Raw genomic sequence first — 24,498 nt, 5'->3', positions numbered from 1 at the left:
TGAAACCCACGAGCATGTTTAGCTACCACCGTGAAAGGGATGGGAAAGCACACCTGGTGTGAGGTGGTGTTGAACATCAGTTGGTACCTCCTTGCGACCCTGCCTGCCAGGATCAGGCAGTCAGTGCCTGTGAAATGAGGGATATGACTCAACTGGCAGGTGGTTTCAGAGGAAAGTTTATTATTTCAGTCCTTTAGTGTTGTACTAATTTACCCAAAGAGCATGCATGTGCGTGGACATTAACATGAAAGCAGACAAGGACCTGGCAGGGTTTGGCCCAGCAGAATAAGTGGGACACCGTTAAATGTTTCATACCTTAGCATGCATGGATCTTAATCACCTCAGTAAAAATAGTAAGTAATGAATGTATTTACTACATGATGATGTTTTGTTGGGGTCATAATATGTAAAGTTATAATTGGATGAGAACCAAACAACCTCCCTCACTCAAGGGGGTTTTGTGAATCTCTCCCCAGATTTTAGGCTTTTCAGCTCTGCTTTGCATAAAATTTCAGGGGAACCCCAGAATGCACCTGTGTGTCTAAGGTAATTCATTAACATCAGCTTCTCTTCTGTGTAACTTTACTAAAAGAAAATAATCTTTCTTTAGCTGGAAGTTGTATAAGTGCCTGATTTAAGTTTTTGGCAGCTCAATCCAGAATTGACTACCTTCTTCTGAGGACCTTGCTGTCAGGTACTTCATGGTTTTGGGGTTTTAGCTGTCCTGGTTTTGATTCCTATTTTGGAAAGGGGGAAACAAGGTCTGTGCTTCTTAGTGTCTGGTTTCTCAAGTGTGCAGGGTAGCCTCAGCGAAGGAAATGTCTGCAATTGCTGGCTGTGCTAGGATGTGAAGTAACTGAGGCAAGAGGTTTTCCTTCTACGCAACAAAACCGGAAAATACTTACACCTGAAGAAAAAAAATGGGCAAGGACTCTACAACAGTCACTGGAAAAGTTAGTTTGTCTTTACCACGTGTATGTAAAGCTTGAATTAATTGTAAAAGCCAAAGGTGCATCTGTGTTCAGCTGAAGTTTGAAGAAAACGTTGAAGAAGGCTCAGTAATGCAGCTCTTTATGTAATAACTCCCTGCCCCAGACCTTTACTGTAGGTGTAGACCTCAGAAGCTGTAATTTCAGTTATTAATCATCTTTCCCTTGCATTGAAAAAAAAAATCACGCTGCATTTACAACAAATGTGAACGTCGTTTAAACTGGGGAAAATGAAGTCGCTATCATGCTGCAAATGAGAAGTGTAAAATGCTGCCCCAACAAGGAACGCTTTATTTTTCTTAAACAAAGGTGGGTCTAATGACTCATTCTGGCTCAATTTTCATATGGTGCGTAATTGAATCAGGAAGACAGCGAGTGCTGGAGGACAAAAATGTAAGCGGATTTGGAGGAAGAAATAGCTAAGTTCATACTGGGTAAGCCTTGATCTCTGTGCAAGTTTTCAGTTTCATAGACAGTTTTGGGAGTTCATACAGTGCCAGTTGGAGTGGTGATTTCAGTTGTTTTCTAGTGAAAGTCAGTGGGTTTTTCTGAGGCCACCTGTCTCCCGAGCTCACTAACTGGAACCTAACTGAGTGTGTGTTGTTTTCTCTCCAGCTGAGCACCAAGCTGGTTTCCCTGGTTTCTGCCCTGATGCAGGAGATTTCTTGTTGTTGGAGCGCTAGGGCTAATGTGGTCTAAGTCAGTAACAGGTAGGAAGGTGACTACAGACTAGAGTGGCTAGGTATGTTGAAATTTTAGACACAAAGAAGTCCTGTTGCATCACTGTGTTCTCTTCTGTGACTCGGGTTTTGCAAGATTAGAGAAAAACAAAAGTTTTGGGCTGCTAATCCTTCATTGCAGTTCCTGCTGCATGCTTCATAAAGTAAATATTAGGAATGTATCTGCACCAGTGAAGTATGTAGCTGTAGTACTGAGAGTGGCCTCTTCCATGTGCCAAGATCAGAATCTGCTTTTTATCTGCTGTATCACTTCCATACCTTGTAGGACACACAAAGAACGGGGGAAGAAAATACTGAGCCTTTGTACCATGGCCCAGCTAACGTAGCGGGGCATGCAGATTTGTTTTGCAACCAACGATCTACAAATACCACTCACTCGGATTCAGTTGTGCTAGAACTTTATCTTAGAAAATCCGTAGTGAAAACTGTCTGGAGAAATAGTTACAGAAAGTTAAAGGAACCTGAGAGAGAGAGAATCCTTCAGGTCACTAACTCTGGTGGCCTTACCAGGAGGGGATATCGGTTCCCCCATCCTTCATTTCCTCCTTTTATCCTGACTTGCAGTTTTAGCAATGCTTAGTGATCCTATTTAATTAATGCTGTGCTCTGCCAGAAATTATACAAATATATGCAAGGAGAACCCTTGTTCTGACAAGTCTGCAGTTCATTTTCTGCAGCTCCTGCACCGCGCTAATTTCCAGCACCCCTCTGGGGAGGCAGCTTTTCCAAGCTGCGTATCAGAAGGCAGACGAGCAATTCCTCTTGCTACCAGCATGAATTAAAGCTTAAGGAAAACTCGAACAAATCTGAGTGAAAGAAGAGCCTTTCAGTTGATGTCAAAGTACGATGAACTGAGTTGAAAGTCTTTGGATCCTTTGTAGGGTGCCGCAGAGCAGTTTTGCCCTGTAAAATTCTGTGTTGTAGAGGAAAACCTGAGGACGAATTCAAGTTCCTGTGCTTTTGATTTGGGTCGAGCAGGCATTGTGGTCTGGAAGCCTGCTTTAGCCATGTGGGCTACTCCTCTGAGCGGAGTGCCCTGCCAGCTGTGCTTGCATTTATCATCACACCCCTGGAGGATCCGAGTTGGTCTGCACCTGCCCAGCTCAAAGCACGGCAAACCCCGTCTCACCTGTCCCTTCAAAAAGCTGCAATTCGCACAAAACGAGCCAACTCATCCTGTTAATTTCTATAATCTTACTGAAGACAGCAAACACTTGTTTGTTGGAGCCTGATGGCAGGTTCTTGTCTCGCCTGTCAAGATTTTAAGTTCCTCAGTGGAAAGACTGTTTTCGTAATGTTTATACATTTATTGCATCCTGTTGAACCAGAGACGTGTTTCAAAGGGAAGGGTTACAAAAGTTTGGCCGTGAAGTGAGTCATAATAACAGCAAGGCAACCAGCTTTATGTTGCACAGTAATAAAATGCAAAAGCCTGTTTGTAGGGTGACTCTAATGCCACAATATGGCGTAAAGTGTCCTTTTTTCTTCCTACATTATTCAATACTTATTAAGTACTGAGAATTGTAATTCTATTAGCTGTGCTACAGACATGGGGCTTTTCAAATGCTGTTTTAGAAATGCCATTACAAGGAAACGTCCTCGCTGTATGCGTAACGACATGTAATTTGTCATTCTGTGAGTGGATCACAGAGTTGTGAAGTCTCCTGCAATTCCCAGTTAGGCACAAAGGGGCAGGAGCAGGAGCCTTGGGAGCCCTATCCGAGCTGGAACGAGCCGATCCCTAGTAGAAACCCCATGTCTGACCAAGCGTAAGTAATGATAGGAATTTCTGATGCTGCATGAGAAATACTTGAGCAGTAGCACTGGGTACTGAGTTTTTGTCTTCTTAAAGCAAACACGTTTCCAGCTGCTCTTGAGCTTGGAAGGGGTGATGCTTGGCTATCAACCAGTTCTCCTGAACCCCTCTTCTCTCCAGGGCTTTATCTCACTTTTTTTTTTTTTTTTTTTCCCAAGCATCTTCCTGAAGAGACCAAAGTTGGCTCTCTTGAGGTCCAGGAGATTGTTGCCTTCCTTGTCCTCTCAGCATCCTGAACAGCTAACTCCATCTCACGGTCACAGCAGCCGAGGCTGCCCTGACCTTCACGCTCCTGTCCAGTTCCTCCTTGTCTGTAAGGATGAGGTCTGATGGAGTGTCTCCCCTCACTGGCTTTTTGAGCCTGTCAGGAAGTTGGCAGCAAGGCGCAGGAGTTACCTCCGGGTTTCAGCAGGTATCAGTGTGTTAAGTCCCCTGTGAAGACCAGGGAACCTCTAGAGGCTCCTTCCAGTTGTCTGAAGCAAACCTCACACTTCTTCCTCACACACCCTGCAGCCTGTGCTGCTCTGCTAACCTTCGTCTGCCAGCTCCCTGCGGGCTCATCACCCATCCCAGGCAGAACTCCACACCTTCAGAAACACCGAGATTATCTTTGGCATGCTGTGGGGCACTTCTGTGGTGCCAGGGAACACCAGGTTTTAGGGCTTTATGAGACCCGGGGGCTTGCAATGCATCATCACAGAGAATTTATGCGGGCTTTGTGTGTGCATTGCTGTCTTCCAAAGGAAGGACCTAGTTTAAATTTAAGCTGATAGTAGCTGGGGAGCTTATCAGCAGATCTGATATGTATTTTGTCTTATATTTTCAATGCCACGAGGAGCTCCACCTCAAAAGATTAGTCGTACTGAAAGCACTTCCTAGGAAATAAATTGCAACCTGCCTACCAAAGGGTGCCTAGCAAAGGGAGTGCAGGGTACGCAGGGGCTGGGAGACAAGCGAGCCTAAAAAAGTCCACCTCGTAATAGGTGACTTCAGCTCCTGGAATATAACTTGATGAAATATTACAGACAGGCACAGATAGGTCTTTTAGAGCATAGTAGGCAATTGCTTTTTAGAAAAGTTTATCTTGGAGCCCCCAAAGTGGATTTTTTTTTTTAGCTTTAAAGAAGAGATAGGAAATAGCTCAAGATGTAAGTAGTTGAACCGCTACGCGACTATAATATAATTACATTTGGAGCATGCCTTAGGTCCTTAAGTAAAATTCAAGGACAAACTTTAAATCACAAACCCGGTTGGAAACTTCTGTGCCAGAAGTGTAGCCAATAATAAATGATTCAGCTTCCAGGCAGGTCACAGACACTTCCCTCCCTCTGCTTTCCCTTCTTCCCCCTCCCTCTGCAGACAAAGGAAAAAAAAATAGAAAAGAAAGGGCACTGGAAGAGGATGAAATAAAACGAAGAAGCACGGAGTCAAGAGAAAATGGAAATCCCTTTTTTCACTGCATAACTGGGCTAGTGCACAATCCCAGCCTGATGTGCAGCTCGTTGTTGTGCCTGCTGGTTTTTGTGTTTATGCACCGAGGTACGACAGTGCAGCGTTGCCCTGTTACTGTCTGGCCCACTGTTTATTACTGGGACAAGAGTGAACCATTACTGGCACATTGTGAACCCAGTGCTTAGTTTTCCTTTTACTCATTTCCTATTGCTCTTCTGGTGCTGAGTAGGCTTATGTTTAGTTTGGATGGGATTAGGATTAAACCATATCCTGGGAAAAATAAGATATCCTTTGGAGACTGACATGTCTGTAGGTCAGTGGTATAGTTTTTTTTAGTTTCCACTGTGAACAGTTGTATTAGAAATAGAAATTTAATTGGTTTTGACAAACCAAGGGTACACCGGACCTTTTTTTGCCTTTTTTTTTTTTTTTCCTGAAGCCCAATGACATTGTTCTGGTGTTGGAGACTTGTTTAGCTTGCAGCTCTGCTCCATCTACTACACTAAGATGGTTTTTCCTCTTACTCTGCAGAGCTCTGCCATCCCGGTGGTGTTAGGTACTCGCATCTGCTGTCTTGCATTTTCATCAGTTACATAAACCCTGCTTCCACAAAGTCAGCCCCAGGGTTCAGATTTTGCTGTCTCCTTTATAACTTAACTGTGCTTGCCTGAAGCAGTAGCTGCGGGTGAATTACCTGCGCCTGGCCCGGCGCAGCATGGTTTCAATGCAGCAAAACCCCGGGCCCAGCAGGATTTGGGCTGGATTTGTGTAAGCGTACCAGCCCTGAAGTGTCTTGTGCCAGCGAGGCTCAGGCTACATTTATGGCTTGTTGGTTGCTTCAAGCCCAGGGGAAATTTCACCTGTAATTTCTGCGGTGACCAAGGTCGCTTGGAGGTGGGCGTTGTAACTTGCTTCCAAGCTGATGTGTGGGTGGAGGTGACAGCGCTCCCTGGGATCCATCCATCACCCAGAAGGCTGGCACCAACACTGCTGCAGTCCTCTCTTGCTTGCTTTTCCTCTCTTCGGGCCAGGGGCTGGAGCACCATGATGCCTCCAGGTGCCTTTTGAAGGCTCTGGGTTCTGTTGTGTTCTATTATTTTTCTATAAGTCAAATAAAAAATAACCTCTCGCTGTCTTTAAGGACAGAGGTCAACCAGTTGAGTCCCTGACTTAGTGTTTTTACTGTGTTTTGCAACCAGGCTGATACTACAAGATCTATTTATATTTTGCTGTGTTAAAATGCAGAGTTATTTCTTTTTCTTTTTTTACTTGTGTGTCAACTGAAAAGAAATTGTCTCAGGAAGTTAGTTGTTAATACGGAAGCTAAAACAAACCTGTCAGAATTTTGGTGTTCATAGCCCATACCTTGTATTCTGAGTCATTGTACTTTGTAATTTCCAAAGCATTTTACTTCTGAAACTTGCCTTATGAAGTAACCAGGGACCAGCAAATGATTGTGCTAAGCAATGCTTACTTAATCTGTTTCTACTTATTTAGCTGGTAAACGCCTGTGCTTCTACAGTGCTCAATGCAAATTTTGCTTTAACAGGATCTCCAGGCATGGGTGAATGGTGCTAATGAAAATGGCTTTGTCCTCGTTTCATTCGGAGCTGGAGTGAAATATCTGTCAGAAGACATAGCAAATAAGTTAGCACTTGCACTGGGAAGACTGCCTCAGAGAGTTATTTGGAGGTAAGTGTGATGACAGATGTATTTGGGGTAATTTGAAGCACAGTCACTTCCTATTGTGCCATCTTTAGAGTCGCATCTAAGGCAGAATCTGAAATGCAGGCAGTCTGGGTGGCACAGAGGACCTGACTCTTTTGAAAGACAGTCTATATGGAAATGCTGTATTCCCCTGGTAACAAGCAAGAGCAACGATTTCGTGGCAGGATAAGGCATAGGTTATATACGCCTGTGCTGAGTTCATATCCTGGAAGGACTAGGGAGAGCAAAAAGAGTTTCTGAGGTTATAACATTTGTGACATGCTCTCATCACTTGTGATAAAGAAATCCCTGTAGGGAGTGAGAATGACATTCTGCTGATACAATCTTAGGAAGGATTCAAGGCTTGCTCCCCCCTGCTTTCGTTTCTTCCCCCCTATCCTCTGAAAACAGGGACTTTCAATATTGCTCCTTTTATTTGGCTTTCTCTGTGAGAAATCAGAGGAAGAAAAATGTGCAGAAGTAAGAATCAGTAAGATTTTTTGGCTGTAAAAACTTGAGCAGCTCCTTAAAGTTACTGTAAAAATGCAGTATCAACTGTCCTTAGCCAGCTTTGTTTCATGTGCAGCATCACTCTCTGGATGCGTAATTCTCTGGAGTGTGATTCGGAGGATACACGTGAGCCATTGGCTTCCAAGTAACACTTCATCAGGTCAATGGTTTGACTGCTGTTCTTGCTGAACTTTCAGAGTTGTATTAGCAGTCTATGCAACATTTTTCCCCCACTTCTCCCATTTCTTCTTCTGTTTTTATCATCTATTATCTGTTAAGGGGCTTTTTTGGATAAAGAAACTTAACTCTCTTTCTTTCCAGCATGATTCAGGCGATGGGAAGATGTCTCTGGGACTAGGTGCAAGACATGGCCTTTGGGAGAGCTGAGCGAGTGGCTTTCTGTCAGATCTATGGGAATTTGAGATCCACAGTTAGACACCTAAATATGAAATTTAGTCCAATTTTACTCAGATTTTTTTTTGCTCTTCAGATTGTTCACCTATGATCTGTGTTGGAAGCAGGTGGTTTTTGTACTAGGCATTCCTGAGAATAGGAAAGGTGGTACTGTTTGTAACTCTTAAGTCAGGATGCCAAATCAAGGGAATCTTTGCAGTTCTTTATGTTCTTCTGCTTATGTGATACTAGTTAGAACCAAAACCAGTAATGTGGCTTATTTGCTTTTATATAAGGTCAGGAATTTGCCTTTTTTTAACATGTCTTTCTAAATAGCTTATATATTCTATATGGTTCAAGTAATTGGGAATTTGTAGGTGATTCTCTATGAAGCTACAGTTCTAATGCTGTCTAATAACCAGGAGTGTTTTTAGGTCTTCTGATGGACCTGTCAAACTAAGAAATTCTCTAGTCACTGTTAGCTTATTTCCCCCTCTTTATTTTGTTTAAAATATATTTAATTTACATATAAACTGTACATGATGTATAAATCAGTTCGAGGATGTATTCTGTTCATAAAGCTTCCAAAAACCTCAGGTGACCAAGACATTTCCATTAGATTTCAGGCAGGTGGGCAAGTAACAGAAATGCACCTTACAGTCTAATCTCAACTTTTTTACCAATAGCTTCTCGCCTCATAAACTGAGCTGTCACCCTTTCCTTTCCATGTAGTATTAATTTCTCTTAAAATGAGATGGTGTCGGTTCTTAAAAGCTGTAAGGAACAGGCTAACTGAAAGGGAGTGCCTTGTGTTAATGATAATAGGGCTTATTATTTTTGTGCTGATGGGATGTTCTCAGTGGAGTTATGTAGTGCTAATCAGTGTTTTCAGTAAAGTAACAAACTTGGAGCCACAGAGAGGTTATAAAACCTTCTGTCAGTCACCATGGTAAGTTGTATACATTTTTAGAAATAACTGCATTGCCATTATGTAAATAGAAAACATTGAATTTTGAACTAGGCTGTAAGGAAATGGAATGATGAAAAAACATTTTCTAGTTATTAATTATATAGTATTTTGGTTGAGGCTATTTTCTTTTAATGGTAAATAAATGGTATCTCTGTGTAACTAGAAATGTGCTCGGCTCTCATGGATCATTTGGTTTGATTCTCTGCTTAGAGTTTATCAATTTTTGAGGTTTTGATAACTTAGCTTCAATTTGATTTTATTTTAGGTTTTCAGGAAACAAACCAAGGAATCTAGGCAACAATACAAAGCTTATAGAATGGTTACCACAAAACGACCTTCTCGGTGAGTATCTGTAACAATGATACTTTGATTATTCTCACTCAAGTTCAGTTTGCTCTTCCAACAGCCAACAACATTCTACTGAAATAGCAGTCATTGTGATACAAGTCACAGAGCAAGAATACAGAATTCACACATGATGATGAAATGAAACATCTTTCTGATGGTACTTCTCTTTACCTGGTATCACCTCCATTTTTTTCTTTGGTCAATTGAGTAGAAAAGCATAGTTATTCCAAAGCCTATTTAGCTTAATAATAGGGACATTTGCTATGCAAAATCTTGTATGCAGTCTGTGCAGTTAAAAATAAAAAATAATCCTAAAGGATAAGTAGGAGTTTTCTAGAATCTGCTGTTTTAGGTAACTGATGCCTGTAACTACTGATGTCTTGGTTATGAAGAAGTGTGGTATGGTCTTCATTGGTCTCTTCATGGAAGAATCATCAAACCAGACATTGAAAATTTGTTCCCATCACACCAAAACAAGTCTTCAGACTCTGAACATAATGTTATATGTTTATTATTAATATTAATTTGAAATACATATATATATATATATATATTTCTCCAATTAAATCTTTAACAGAAATTTGGAATGTGTTGCAAGCTGATAATAACCTCTCTGTTTAACTATCCTGAGATACTGAGTTCTCAGATGCAGAGCTAAAGCTTGATGTTCTTTCATCTTCTGGTACAGTTTCTTAGAGTGTATGTATTTACTTTTTCTTTCCCTTCTTCCTGTGTTGAAATGCAGCTGAATATTTTGGATCCCAGGGACTGCAAAGTGCTTAGTGTTGTCTCTGGGATGCCTATTTGTGTTTGCAAAATAACTCCTGTACTACGATGAGTGCTGATGAATGCATTAAGAATGTGTGCGCGTCAATGTACGTGCATGTCAACCAGAGTATTTATCATAATGTAGTGATTAGGCAAATGACTTCTAAACCAGGTAGATTTGTTTTGGTTACTAAATTGCTCTGAGGCAGTCTCATTTTTCCATTGTATATTAGCAGTAGTATATTGCTGTCATTGTTGTCATATCTTGCTAGCCTGAAGTAAGGCATGTGAAGCTTTAGAGAGAATGCAACATGAGTTGTCCCGTCATTAAATAGCTTGTATTTCATATGAACAATGAGGAAAAATGCTCTCTCCCTGGTTCATTTGTAATGCTAAATAGGTAAATAACAGTTGTAGTCACCAACTGCAGTTACTCAGGAGTAGACAGTGTATTAGTTAATCCATTAATAATTTCACACAACTTGTATACATGAGATATTTTTTTTTTTGCCTTGGCCATTTCCTCTCGATTTGTATATAAGGAAATAATCTAATGCATGCAAAATTTCTGCAGAGAGAGTTTAAGTGGAGGGGAACTTCAGAACAAATTGGATTCATTCTACCTTCCCGAATTGGAGTCATAGGAACCCAGTGATAAATGTGTTGTACCATTTGCTTCGATAACTTTACCTTAAGGAGATGTAAAAGTTTCTTTTTGTCTTCATGCCTCTTCTATTTTCAGGTCACCCTAACATTAAAGCTTTTCTTAGTCATGGCGGTTTGAACAGCATTTTTGAAACCATGTACCATGGGGTCCCGGTGGTGGGAATTCCCCTTTTTGGAGACCATTACGATACTATGACCCGAGTACAGGCCAAAGGCATGGGAATATTGTTGAACTGGAAGACTGTCACTGAGAGTGAATTGTATGAAGCACTAGTAAAAGTTATTAATGATCCCAGGTATGGAACGAGTGATTGTTTCTTGCTTTTGTCATAAGTTACTGTTATGGGTTAGATATGTATATGCAGAGCCTTCACGCAAGGGGAAAAGTTTGTGTTGGGACTAATTGTGTGTACAGCTGGGGCAAGTCTTCGGATAGATGTCCCCATTTCACAAGATTACTCAACTGAACGTGTTCCTGTATAGATGCCAAGCTCACTGATCAGCATACCAAAACTCAATTGTCTTGCTTTTCTGTCATTGTGACAGATGCCATGGGAAGGACAGCAAGGTTATAGAAACACACCTGGCCTGACTAGCTTCTTGTTGTAGACCAACACCTCTTTTTGTGTCTTGATTTACACCACAATAATGTATTTAAATCTGTTATGCTCCCTAGGGGGGCTTGTGGGAAAATATACCTGTATGATTGTCAGGTCATGTGTTTGGTTTGTAGCTGAAAATGTGGAGGTACTAAAAAAAAAGTGACTGTTCTAAAGTCCCATGACTTTAAAAAAAAAAAAAAAAAAAAAAAAAAAGACAAAACCAAACCCCAAAATTCTTTGTCTTCTGGCCAGTAATATATGTGTAGGGGTCATGGGGGCCATTTGTTAGAACACTGTCATTGCAACAAATTATTATGAATGAGGGCGCCAGCCTTTCTGTAACTCTTTGTCATTCAGGTGGAATAAATACAAGCTCATGAACTGGGTTTTGTAACTATTTTTAATCCCATCAAATCAATTTGCTCAGTAATATTAAAGTATGAGGACAGTCAATTTACAGTCTATCTCTGGATTAAAAAAAGTGATGTTTTAGCTGGTTGCTTCTTGTATTAAATTAATAGACATTTTAGAGTATAGTGAAGACAATGTTTCTTGCTCTCATGGGAGCAAAGTTTTTAAGCAGCACTTGCCATGGAAAAGGAGAAATCTGTACAAAACGAGCTCGTTAGCAGCAGAATCTCAGTGAAGGGGAGAGTTGCTGAAGTCATCTTGGTAGCATCAGTTGCTTCGGCTTTTTCTTGTATAATTATCCCTAGTATAAAGGTAAGTCCTGCACAAATAACCCGTCGACCCTGCAGCAGAGGGAAGGGAAGGAATTTGATGTGATCAGCTTCCAGGGGCAGCTCATCATGAAAAATCAGTTTTAGGCTGAACTTAAGACCTAAGAGGAATTCTAGACCCAAGCCAAGATTCTCACTTTGTTCTGTTTCCCTATTAATACAGTTGCACAATAGCGTGAGGGAGCAGCGTGTTAGGGTATGTTGCCACTTTGAGTGGGAAGGGCAAATATGTTCATCTGAGATCAGATAGGATTCCCATCTGTCAGCAGGTCAGTTCGGTTCTTCATCACTGCTACAGGCCTGTTGCTGAAGGGTGGATTTCAACCTGGCTCATCCATGGGTCTGTATTTGTAGTAATTCTTTGTCAATGAGCTGTAAAGACTGATGCAGAGAGGTCATCCCTTGTGTATGTTCCTCTGAATGTGGGTTGTTGTGAGAGTTCTGCAGTAAATGACGTACTCTGGCCTCTAGAGTATATTTACGTGTTTACAGGCTTGCATTGCTCAGAGTGCTGGCTGTGCTTTTTACCTTGTCCCATTTTCTTTGTTTCTTTCACACAGCTACAGGCAACGGGCCCAGAGGCTGTCTGAAATTCACAAAGACCAACCCGGTCATCCCGTTAACCGGACTGTGTACTGGATTAACTATATCCTCCGTCACAACGGAGCGCAACATCTACGTGCCGCTGTTTACAGCATCTCTTTCTATCAGTATTTCTTACTGGATATTGCCTTTGTTGTTATAGTGGGTGCTGCCTTATTTTATTATGTTCTGGCCAGGCTAACAAAATTTATCCGCAAAAAAAGCAAACATTTTTGGTCAAATGATGAACATAGCACTATTAATGGACATTACCAGAACGGGATACCAAATGGCAAGTATAGAAGAAATGGCCACATGAAACATGAAAAAAAGGTGAAATGAGCCAACCACCCCATGTAAAATAGTAATGAATCAGATCAGTAATCAAATTTTATCGCTGTAACTTAGTCTAACAACTACTTAAAATGTCAATAAGCAGTTCTAACACTCCCCTACAGTATGTAATATTACGTGACAAAATTCTATGGAACTAAGGAAAGTCTTTTTTTAAAAATGAAAGAAAAGCAAGCACAACCGAAAATAGAAGATACTTTATTCTTAATACTGATGCAGAGAGGTTATTTTGGCACTGAAGTTTTTAGAAGCCTTAATTCTCTAAAGTTATATGATGATCGTATTTATGAATTTTCAGTTTTTAAAAGCTAAATGTGTCCCAAATGAGGAAAGGTTTCTTTTTATTTGCAGAGTTTTATCCTTCTATTTTTTTATTTTAATATATCCATCTTTTAGCTGAGAGAACTTAGTGCTAGCTGTGTTTCATTTGTTGAAGGCTCAGTGTGTATAAGAAAGCTGTTTTAAAAAAAATCCCAATGCTTTTGCAAGAAATAGTAAGTTGCAGAATGAGAACACAGATATTAAAAAAAAAATAATCTTAAAATGAGCACTGAAGAAAAATGGTAAAGATGTGTACTATCTTTTCTGATAAGCTGCATGACTCTCCTGCTCACTACCAGTACTTCAGAGAGAAGGGTACTGAGCAAGCCTACAATAGGTCTTAATTCTTAATTTATACAAAACTGTATTTGTTGCCTTTCTCTGCATATGTAATTTATGCCATGAAAATATTAGGGAGTTTTATTTCAGTTTAAAATATGGCTGTGTGGGAAGTAGATATGCATAATTAAGAAAAATGAAACCAAAAAAAAAATCTACCCTGTGCTTAATGCAGAATGTTTCATAATGGCCCAGAGCAGTGCAGAATCAAACCACCGTGTGAGGTTTAGGAAACAAACAAGCGAACAGGAAAACACTACAAGTTTGAATGTCTTTCCTATTAATTCTCATTACTATTACGTTTTTTTCTAAATCACAATGTTGTAGATGTTCTCTTCGAACGGTTGTATCTGGAAAACTATTACCTTCTCTTGGTCTGGGCCGCGCAATCCATGTTTCCCATAGTTGCCAATGTCACTTCTGCGACTGCGGGGCACGAGGCCGGGCGGGAGGCGCAAGGCCAAGCCCAGCCCAGTGAGCGCAGGGGCTGTGGTGGCCGTCTCTGCCACCCCCTGCTCCGGCTGGCCCCTTCTGCAACAATCTCTTTCAATCATTCTAGCTGACACGGGACTCCTGCGGCGGTGCGGTGCGAACCGAGGGCGGGGAGGCTGGGCGTTAAACAAACAAACAAAAAAAGATAAAAAATAAATGATCGCGGCCCTGCCGAACCAGAGCTGGCAACTATGCGTTTATTTCCATGTCATTCTGTTTACTTGGAATTTGCACTACACACGTTGTGAGTGTATGCTTTATTTATTTGTAGTTTGAAATCCCATGCCTGGAAGAGGAAGGAAGGAAACCCATTTTACTTAGTGTTGTTCACTAACATGGGAAAAGTTGTGATGCTAACAGAGCGCTGAGATCATCTTCATACACGGTGATGCAATATTTCACTACCATTCCATCAGGAGCCTCTGTCCTATAGCAATAAATAACCGTACGGATATGTTTCTAATATGCAGTACGGCTACATGTACTGCTTTCTGAATACTTGAAGAAAATGGTGTTACAAATAGGTCTATTAGCTATACCTTTTTACAATCTTACAGTTTGTGGCAACTAAAGGAGCACACAGAGGCGATGAATGGTGGGATGGTAATAAGACTTCGAGTGTATGAATGACTTGGTTTAAATGTTTTTTTGGTATTGAAGAAGGTACAAAAGCACTGACCGGATGATTAAGCGTAATTTAATCTCCACTGTGATAAAACTTAAGCAATAAACATGGATTTAATAGAGAAAATCTGTTGTTGGAAGTGTATTTTTTATTCAAATGAGTGCTGTTTATTTTGAAGTACCCCAAGTGTGTGTGTGTATGTGACTGGCTATTAAGATGCACAAATTTCATGTTTTCAGTATATGCAGTGATGCATGACATGTCTTTGAAACAAAACATTATATTTTGTGAACATAGATCTATTTCCTACAGGATTGTTGAATCACTTGAAAGACTGAATGCTTAATCAGACTTTTTTAGGTCAGTTTAAATGTTTTAGTTTGTGAATGTTTGTTATTTTTCTGTACATGTTATATTTTTTTCTTAGAAAGCATTACCAAAAACAGTGATAGATGAGATGTGTTTATAGAGACTATTCAGAAACAATTTCAGTTCAGTTGCATGAAGAGGAAATTAGCACAATATTAGTCTTATCAATTTTATTAGTCTGATCAACCTGAACTATAAAAACACCTGTTTTGTTCAAATTTCCTTTCTCGTAAGTCAGAGTATGATCTGACGCTGTAGCTATTTTTCACTTCACCCCTGCAGTAATACAAGAATATGTATTAGAAGAAATAAATGGTTAATGGCAATGGTTTGGGAGGAACACTGCCACAAGACATGTCTGACAGGAGAGTAAAACTGGTGCAAAATAAGTTGGTTTTGAGCTGTTCCTGGGGCAGGTTTGCCAACAGCACAGCGGAGCTGTGTAATGTATAGCCCTCATGCAGCTTTGTCAGTGGGTTTAACTGCTCTCCCAAACAGGTGCTTCGTATCTGTGGGGTAAGGTAATTGGAACAATTAAAAAATTAAAAAAAAATACTCAATGTAAAAAATCGGCAGCCAAGAAGTAGCCACAACAACTGGTGTAGCAGATGCGGGGCACTTCCATAAAGGTCTTCAGAGGTGCTTGAGACTTGGGCACTCACCATAGGCTTTGATATTCTTTCTTATTTCCTTTGGATAGCTCAACTATTAAAGAATAAAGAAGCCATAAAAGCAGGACAGTTTAATTATCACCTACAGAAATAGGTTCTAGAGATGGTTATGTATTCAGAGTTTAAGGAAAATCAATAAATGTGCCACCATTTATTTCTTACTCTCCAGAGCACTTGCAAGACCAAGTTTCTAATACTATTCTGTGTTAATCTTTTTGATGTTATTGAAAGATACTACTTCTCATGCAGCTGATTGCTTTCTGGTTTTATTCTATGTGCATACATGTACATACACACATTTAAGCAAAATTATAACCCTGTTATTTCCAGGGTGCTAAATTATTCCTGTTAATTTGTGCGGGTACCTGTATTAAATTTCATACATAAATAAACCCACTCACATGTGCCCAGCTGCATTGGTAAGGAACAGAAGAGAGGTGTTTGATTATTATCAAGTATTAGAAAAATTGATTATTATCAAATATTATCCAAAATTATTAAATTAATAATTATAAAATTATCCAATATTATCCAAAAGCTCTGGTGGCTTTTGGAAGACATGAACATGTTCAGTAAATTTCAGGTGTTTTTGGTGTCTTGATAAATGACTCATCTTGCTGCACAATGCTAGAGATGGCTAGTGGCCAGTAAATACAAGAGTTATGATTGTTCTGTCGTTCACAGGGCAAATTTCAACATAATGTTACTGTAATTTTTCCTTCAGTGAGATCACGTTACTTGTTTGAATTTTTTTTTTTTTTGGTGGGGGCGTGGGGGGAGGGGAAGGAAAGGGGAGGGGTCAAAGACAAAGCTGATGGACACAGCAAATCCAGTTCTGTACAAGAAATACTCTGTGCATTGGGATACAAGGTCTGCATACTTGCAATCAAAAAAAAAAAACAAAAACAAGATAAATGGAGTGGTAGTAGCGCTTCCAAATATTTTGGGATTCCCTGGAGTGGAAATGTTCTCCTATTTCTAAGAACGAAGGCAGCACCTTTCAGGAGAAGATTGTTATGGAAATATGGGACAAGAGTCTCTGGAGTCACATCACTGCTCTTTAATCACTGCTCAGGGTAGTTAAGGTATATGCATTTCACAGAACAAAGGTGAGAGCTACAGCCCTATTGCACTTGCTTCTTGAAAAATGCTGCTCAATTTTTTATAATTCACAAATAGGATGGAAGGATGGAGATGAAGGTTGTCTGAGGAGAAGAAGGGGGTAGGAGCGATCTTCCTCAGAGAAATGTCATGTTTGTTCTCTGTGAATTATTTCATTACAGAGCTGTAAAATACTCAAATAATATATTATTTACTCCAGCAGCAGTGGTAGGAGAGACTTGGCTATAATCAGGAAGACCCTAACTCCTTCCTTTCATTGGGATAATTATTTTACTCATGAAATATAGAAATTGTATTCCAGCACATTCCTGTGTGAAGAGGAGTTTGATATTGTCAATGCCAGCATGTAGTCACCTGAGGAAAGCTGTACGTGCTACACATATCTACTGCCCCAATCAAAAAACAGCCCCAAACCCACCTGTATTTTTGGTATATATTCCAAATCTGTATTGTGGGCAAATGGGGGGAAAAAAACAAACAAACAAACAAAAAAACCCTCTTTGCCATAATAAGCAAATGTTTTTGTTTTTCAGGACTAAAAAATCCAAGAGAGATTGGTATCAGCTCTCAGCCAGAATCTAAATAAGTCAGTGTTTAGGGAATGTTAAAAAGGCACCAAGGCACGGTAAAAATACATATGTGGCTCCAGGCAGCATACCAAATCATGATACTAAATGTGAGGGTTTACTTGCCTCTTTGATCAATGTTGTTTGTTATGCACTAAACAGAGAAAACAGTCTTTATATAGACAACCAAAAAACAATCTTCTGAGATAGCCTTCAGTCCTTGATCACTGTGGCAAATACCAGAGATGAGTTGAGGGTTAGTTTATCCTAATGAAAACTACACATTTCATTACGTGAAACTGATCCCTCTAGTTTTTTTTTGCCTGTTTTAAACAAAGCTGCTGAATTTGACTTACATCATTGTAAAGTAACAAAAATAGGTTTCTGGCATGCATCTTTGGATGATTTTTTTCGCAGGAAGAACGGCCGAAAACATGACAGACATGGTAAGATCATGCTCCATATTATTGCCCGAATAGCCTAGCTTTTATAGTGAACTTAACAGGGGCGGATAGTGTCTCACACAAGATTATTGGTCAAAAACACTCAGACAAACAACTACAAGAAAACAACCCCACCTGCAAGAAAACAACCCCCTTGTGATTAGCAGTCACATAGACCTTGTCCTTGAAGCCAGCTGCTGGTAACAATATTTTTCTAAATTCCTCAATTGGGCGATGTGGGAACGCTGTCATGGGAACTTCTCACAGTTGTCCTGGTAGTTTGGTTTGCTCAGCTGCAGCAAGCCATGGGATCTTTGCTGTTTCAAAAATACCTCAACAGATTTTAGTTACTGTGTAATGAAACAAACGTTTTTAGAAAAGATGGTATTTCACATTCATTGAGGGCTGGAAGTTTGAGCAGTGGTTAAGGAAAACTAGGAATGTATTTGCTGGAAGTTACTCGTATCTTTGTGTGCTCCTTATGGCAAAGAGGATGCCTTTGGCTTATATTATCTAGATATCAAATAAAACCCAAAAAACTGAGAGGTGAGGAATACCAAAACCTCCCTTCTGAGCTTTCTTGCAATACCATCGTGAGGCAATTCAGGAATTGCTTGTTAGAAGAACAGCACCATACATTTCAGCATGATTTGGGGAAATTTGGATTGAAGGATAAAGTTTGTCAAATTGCTGTTTGAACCACAGACAGCGACTTTCAATGAGTTTAAAAGTGTTCTCTTAAAAATTCTTTTATATTAAATGTCACTATGATTATATGTTGCTAATGACATAATTGTATGTTCAGGCGCAAGAACTAGAAGCAGGTAAGAGTTAGTGTTAGCGTTGTTACTTCTTGCAAATGAGCTTGCACATTTTTGGCAGTCAGTTGTCCTGTGCACTGGTATCTTTAAATTTGATGATTTTCACACTGATGCCCAAGTGCTGAGAGCCCTCTTTTCTGTAACAGTTTGATGTCATTGTTAACTCATTATAACGAGCATTCATGTGGTGTCTTCATCTCCCTGTATGATTTATCTGATTCTGTCCTGCCATCTATTAAGTCTGTGAATTAACTTCCACTTTCATTTTTGCGAGGTACCTCAAATTTGGTTCCTAGCCTTTTGCTCTTGCCTCAGGTCTCTCTTATTTTCACAGGAGATACGGCCAACAATCAGCAGTCCAAAGGGCAGACCTTGTTTCCAGGGTCTCCATCTTGTTTTCCATCTCACCATATGCCAGAAACAGCTAAAAAAAAGTTCTTTCAAAACTTTGCCTTCTATGGGGCATGGCTCTAGAGCAGATTTGGAGACCTTTCCTTGATAACACTGCTTGATAGGGAAAAAGAAATAATTTTGGATGTTGGTCTATAGCAGTGTTGCTTTTTTTTTTTTTTTTGGTGGTTTTTTTTTGTTTGTTTGTTTTAGTTTGATTTTTTTTTTTTTAATTTTTTATTTTTAGTTAGAACCGTAGGGCATCTGGCTTGATTGTGTCGCTCTTTATAGTTTTACTGGAATGTTACTGGAACAATTTTAGATGTCAAGGTACCTACTAGAGAAGCAAACCATTCCAAAGGGAATGTCCCAACTACACAGTACTACTACACAGTAGTTGCAGTACTGCCAGCTTTCTGGAGATGCAGAATTTCTGCCACCTTTCTTCTTCCGTTTTATTTCATGCATGAGACAGAAAATGTAATCAAAATTCAGTATAAATTAAGATGGTTTAAAAAAAAAAATTGCCACACAGACACTTTTATTCCAGCCAGATATCACTCTCCAGTTCAACTTGTTGCAAATGGGGAGAAAAGATCCTCTGACACAGGAGTGCTTTCCTTTGCTCCTGTCTTCATAGCTAGAGGAACACCACACATACTTTAGTTGTATATTTTGCTGTGTTTTGTGACCCTGCACTGAAAATCCCTGTTTGATATGGTTGTCTATTTCAGAGTGCTCAGTTTAGTACAACTCCAAGCCATAAATCCATCCTCTAGCAAGCAGAGACAGAGCTGGAGGAAAGGAGAAGGCCTCTAGTTAAGAAATCCAAATGATTTGTTTTTGCTCGTTTTTAACCTTGCCTGGAAGTTCAAGGGCTTCTGTCAGTTGAAGATATGAATACATATTCTCATTATGATCAGACTCAGTTCTTTTTTTGAGGTGCGTGTTTCCCAAGGGCTGTTGGTAATTTGCTGAGCAGGTTCACAGCCTCGGGTCCAGTGAGTTGGGGGTGGGCTGGAGGGGGAAGCAGGCTCCTTGGGGTTAAAATGGTGGCAGCCTGAAAATGCAGCCTGGTTCGGAAGGGGTGATATCAGCACTGACACAGCTGACTTGTAGAAGTCCTGAGAGCAAATCGATGTGGAGAGCCCAAGTGGCAAAGTCATTCCTCCCAGGCCGTGTCTGACACAGCCCTGCAGGGCCTGACCCTGCATCCCCACCTCCCAGAGGACTGATGTTCCTCACAGGGAGGAGCTGGGAGGTGATGTCGGGCTGGAGCTGGGAAGCTCTGAGCTACTCGGTGTCCTGCTGCTTTCCTGGCAGCTGTGGAAGGGCTGCGCTCCTTGGCCTCGGGTGAGCCCTCCCTGCCAACAGCAATGACACAGGGATGGAGAGGGAGCTACTCTGGTGTGCTTCTTCTCGGAGGCAGTGAAAACAATTTGTCTCATTTTGCTTGTGACAGGTAATTGCATACTGCGTGACAAAACCAGATTTTATCAAAAGTTTAGATAATTCATTGTCTGGGTTCCATGGAAATAAATATTTTACTATGTTCCTGCAAGTTTAAGCATCATCTAGGACAAGCTAATGCTCAAAATCTTAATATCTATGTTTCTATTCTCTGTTCCAAAAAATAATAATAATCTTACCACCTCTTATAAAACTGGGAAATTACTTGGGCAGACTGTGAGATAATGTAGCGAAATAGGTATGTACAGCTATTTTCCTCCTTTTTGAGAAATGTTTCACCATGGAAAGCAGAGGGGCGAAGCTGAGATTAGGAAAGCAGGTGTGGGTATGAAGTGTCGGTTCTTTAGAAATCAGGGAGGATTCCTTATCTCACTTTTTCTTGCACGGTGTTGCTCTGATTGGGCTGTGTAGTGTAATAATTAACCTGGGAGAGATATAAGCAGTGTTTTATGTCTTTATCTGTACTGGCGTTACAAGAAAACGCACAATTGCATCAATTGTTCAAAACTAGACATGGCAAAGGTCATATAGGAACTGCTGATCCAGCTTAGTAATTTGGGCACAAAGGTGAACTATGAGAAAGGAAGCCTTGAACCAGGGGCTAGTTCGAAATAAGCCACAAGCAACAAATAAAACAAGCTTCAGCACTCATACATCTTAATGTATGTATCAGCCTTGTGCTCAGGGGTAAACAAACACAGGTAAACCAATGATAAGTTTCTCTGAGCCCTTGGTTTTAGGCCATCTTAAACAGATAAAATGGACAAAAGACAGTTCAGGGAGTGAACAAATAATGAGAGGAATGGAAATCATTCAGCCTGAGGAAAAATAAAAGGTAGAAAAAAAGCTTAGTACCTGATCTGTATTGCACCAGCATGAAGCTGCAGTAACCACTGCCTCAACAAAACCGTGATGTTATAAACCTGAGGTATTAAAATAATGGTACAGGAAGGCAAAATTGAACTCACCTGTGTACCTTTCCCAATGGCAAAGAACTGAGTAAAATTTAAGAGCCGCACATTTAAAAATGATTCAAGAAATTAAAATGCTGCATTGCATAATATGCAATTAATTTGAGCTACTGCCATGTTGCCTTTTAACACAGCTTTAGCAAGAGCCATCAGTGTTGTAGGCAACTTGTCCGGTAATAACACAGATTCTTGCTTAGGTTAAAAGGTGGTAGATGTCCCTCTCTGTTCAAGACATAAGCAATAGCTAGGTAAAATTGGGAAGCAACTTTCCCCTTTGTTCTTACAAAGCTTCATCCTTTTCCCTGGTGGCTCAGATATCGCTTACTTAGAAGACAAATCACTAGCTTTGGTCTTTGAAGTCCAAGTTACAGGCTGGATCTGCAGTGATGGTGCATCGGGCTTTAAAGATCATTAGTCTGACTTGGTTTGGCAAGTTTGGGCTAAATATTAAGCCATCATAAAGTGAGGAAAGAGGTGATAGATCTCCACTTTAGATACTCAGATACTTTTATAGAGGTTTTTTTTTGTTTGTTTGTTTGTTTGTTTGTTTTTCCCTCTGTTATCTGTATTTCTCATAGGACGACTAAAACTTCTATGGACATTTTCAAAATTCATTGTGCAAAGATTTACTGAATTCCCCTGAGAGCTTCATAGGAAGAAAATGTTTTCCTCATTCAAAACACAAACAACTTGTTTACTTCTTGAAGCTAAATATCAGATATGTGATAATCTCAGATACAGGCTTTGAATAAATTCTCTTCTTTGACTCCTGTGAGATTTAGAGCAAGAAAATTTTGAACTCCAGCAGATGCCCACCGAGAAAACTCTTTATAAAGAAAACAAATGCATAGAAAACACGGAGCTCTACAAGGAATTAAAGTACTTGCCTGTATTTATGAGGTTCTTCTCTGACATGCCCTGTTTTTCTAGTCTCGATGTTGCCTTTATGCCTTTCTACATGCTTCTGTATCTTCCCTTTATGCTGCAACAATTTTTCTAACTAGATTTTTTTGTGTGTATAATTTTCGTGTACATTAAGCATTGATCTACCACTTTACCAAGGCCTCTTGGCATTTCGCAGTCCTCCTGGCACTGTTTTCCTGGGTAACACTCCTGGTGGCGAAGTAACTATGCCAGAAGCTGTCCCAGCAGCCCCATCCTAACTCTGCGCGTACAGAAAGCTTACGTAGGTCCTACATACTGCTTGCATCTTTTCTGGGCTTGGTTGGCTTTCCAGTCAAGGGGGGCTGTTGCTCTGGGGAAGGTTTTCAAGCTCAGATCTTAAGACTGTAAGTTTGGTTGTTTAGTTTCACTGCAGATAATGCCTTTCAATGCTATGAGCCTAGCCTGTAAGTGTCCTGGTGGAAGAAAAGTTTATTTTGCCCTTACTTTCTGCTGCTTTTAGCTCTGTAGCTTCTGTCTGATGATACAGAAGGCATGATGTTGGGTCTTTTGGTGACACTGAAGATAACAAGTCTGTCTATTGTCGGAGAAGACATGCATTAAAATTCTTGCATTACTTTACTGGAAAAAAGACAGCTGATATATAGATTTTTCTTTTAAATACAAAATCATACAGAATTTGTAATGTGATTGATCACAGGCAACAGCAAAGGCAGCAATTTTTTGTTTCCTGGAGCACATCACTTAGGTGCAAGAGCTTTTTATGTTCTTTTTTAAGGAATCCTTGCCACCAGCCATGAACTGCAGCATGCTGTCTCTCTTTTATTTATTTATTTATTTTTGGTGGAGCTGCACCATAAGCAAAACTGGTGAAAAGATTCAGGTTAAAAATAACCCTGCAGAAACAAAACCTAGGTCATTTCCCTGTTTGTTTCCTTTTTCAAAGCAGTCTTACAAAATTTGTATTAGTATAACAGATGGAGCAGTGAAGAATGCAATGTGTAAGGTATGGCATGTAATGAAGGACCATATGATGATGCTTTTGCCAAAAAGGCAAATGACTCCACACCTGTGCATGGCACTTAGGTTCCTGAAAGACTCGTCAGCTTCCTTTTTTTTTTTTTCTCCTTTGTTTCCTGTTGTTGGCTCGAGGTGCTCTTCCCTTAATACCCACTAACTGCATTATTTTCTTACAGAAATCATTTTAGCCTTTCCACAGGATCACTCATGGGATTGCTGTAAGATGTTTTTAAGTTCATGAATAAGAAAAGCTTTTAGTTAAGGAGGCTGAAGTAATATTATAAGACAACTCTCTCTTTAAGTAATAAACAAGTTGTCCTCAATGATCAGTCAGGATCTTTTAAAGAGGTGAGGCTTGCCTTTACCTGGAGAAGATATAGGAACAATTCCAGCAAAAGAATTAAAAGGTTTCAGGAGTCAAAAATGTTGCCCCTCCTGCCTTATATCTAGCTTCCTTAGGCATATGGATACCTGCTCCCTGTATTTCTGCAGTTTATTCCCAGTCCTGTGACCAACTTCTTTGCCACCAGCTTCATTCATAATTACACAGTCCTCACATTCTTGGCTTTCAGGGTCCTGAGAACATTTGGAGAGTCTCTGTTAAACAGTTTATGTACCTGAAGACACAGAGACAGGCCAGACAGGAGTTTCACAGGAGAGGCAAAGCACCGTGCTCAGCTGGTTTGAGAAGAGGTTCTCCCAGACCTTCAGCTGAGGCTTGTTGTATCCATTCACTTGCAACAGCTGGGGAGGCAAGGGGGAAGGTGCAAGGGGGAATGGGGGTCTGCCAGGCTTGCCAAGTGCTGGGAAGGTTGCTTAACTATTAGTAACGTGATAAAAAAAAAAAAAAGGAGATAAAATAATGGTTTTGCAGAGTCTCTTGAGATTTCACTTGCAAAGGAAAAGGTCCTAAAGAAGGGAAAGTTGGGGTTGGGATCCATCTTTTCATTTCTTGGGTGGTGGGATGGAGGCAGCTATTCTGCATGTTATTGCGGTTGATATGGAGCAGTTGATCTGTGATGGACAGGGACTGATGCCAGAAGAGTTACGTTTCTTGCTGTGGGTGATGGCAGGTGCTGACGGGTACCCCTGGGATGGTCTGGGAGCAGGTCCATGGGAGAGGCCAAGTCTCTTCTTCCTCTGCTGTCTGCCAGGTTGTTTTGGGTGGGGAAGGGCCACAGGCAGGTCCCACCAACAGCTGCTGGTCTCCAGCGGGTATCTTCTCAGATCACAGCAAAGGAGTCAGGGCAATGTTGTCTCCTCTTGTGGGCATATTCTGGCAGAGCAGCCAGCCAGCCCACTGGTGACCTCTGGGCAACTTCAGGGCAAGGAGCAGCT

At 40.5% G+C, this 24,498-nt stretch overlaps 1 protein-coding gene across 1 annotated transcript in view; it reads left to right on the top strand.

The window, feature by feature from the left end:
- The window catches only part of UGT8 (UDP glycosyltransferase 8), a 43,099-nt gene extending 28,565 nt beyond the window's left edge, over positions 1–14,534 (top strand). The window contains exons 3-6 of the mRNA XM_082759630.1: positions 6,547–6,689; positions 8,843–8,919; positions 10,436–10,655; positions 12,262–14,534. Coding sequence (XP_082615756.1) covers positions 6,547–6,689; positions 8,843–8,919; positions 10,436–10,655; positions 12,262–12,625 — 804 coding nt within the window. The 3' untranslated portion in view covers positions 12,626–14,534. The remainder of the gene's footprint in view (positions 1–6,546; positions 6,690–8,842; positions 8,920–10,435; positions 10,656–12,261) is intronic.
- Positions 14,535–24,498: the final 9,964 nt, after the last annotated feature.

Source organism: Aythya marila, assembly GCF_965140915.1.
Source record: "Aythya marila genome assembly, chromosome: 4".
NCBI lineage: Eukaryota > Metazoa > Chordata > Aves > Anseriformes > Anatidae > Aythya > Aythya marila.
This window is presented reverse-complemented; position numbering and strand designations above follow the sequence as displayed.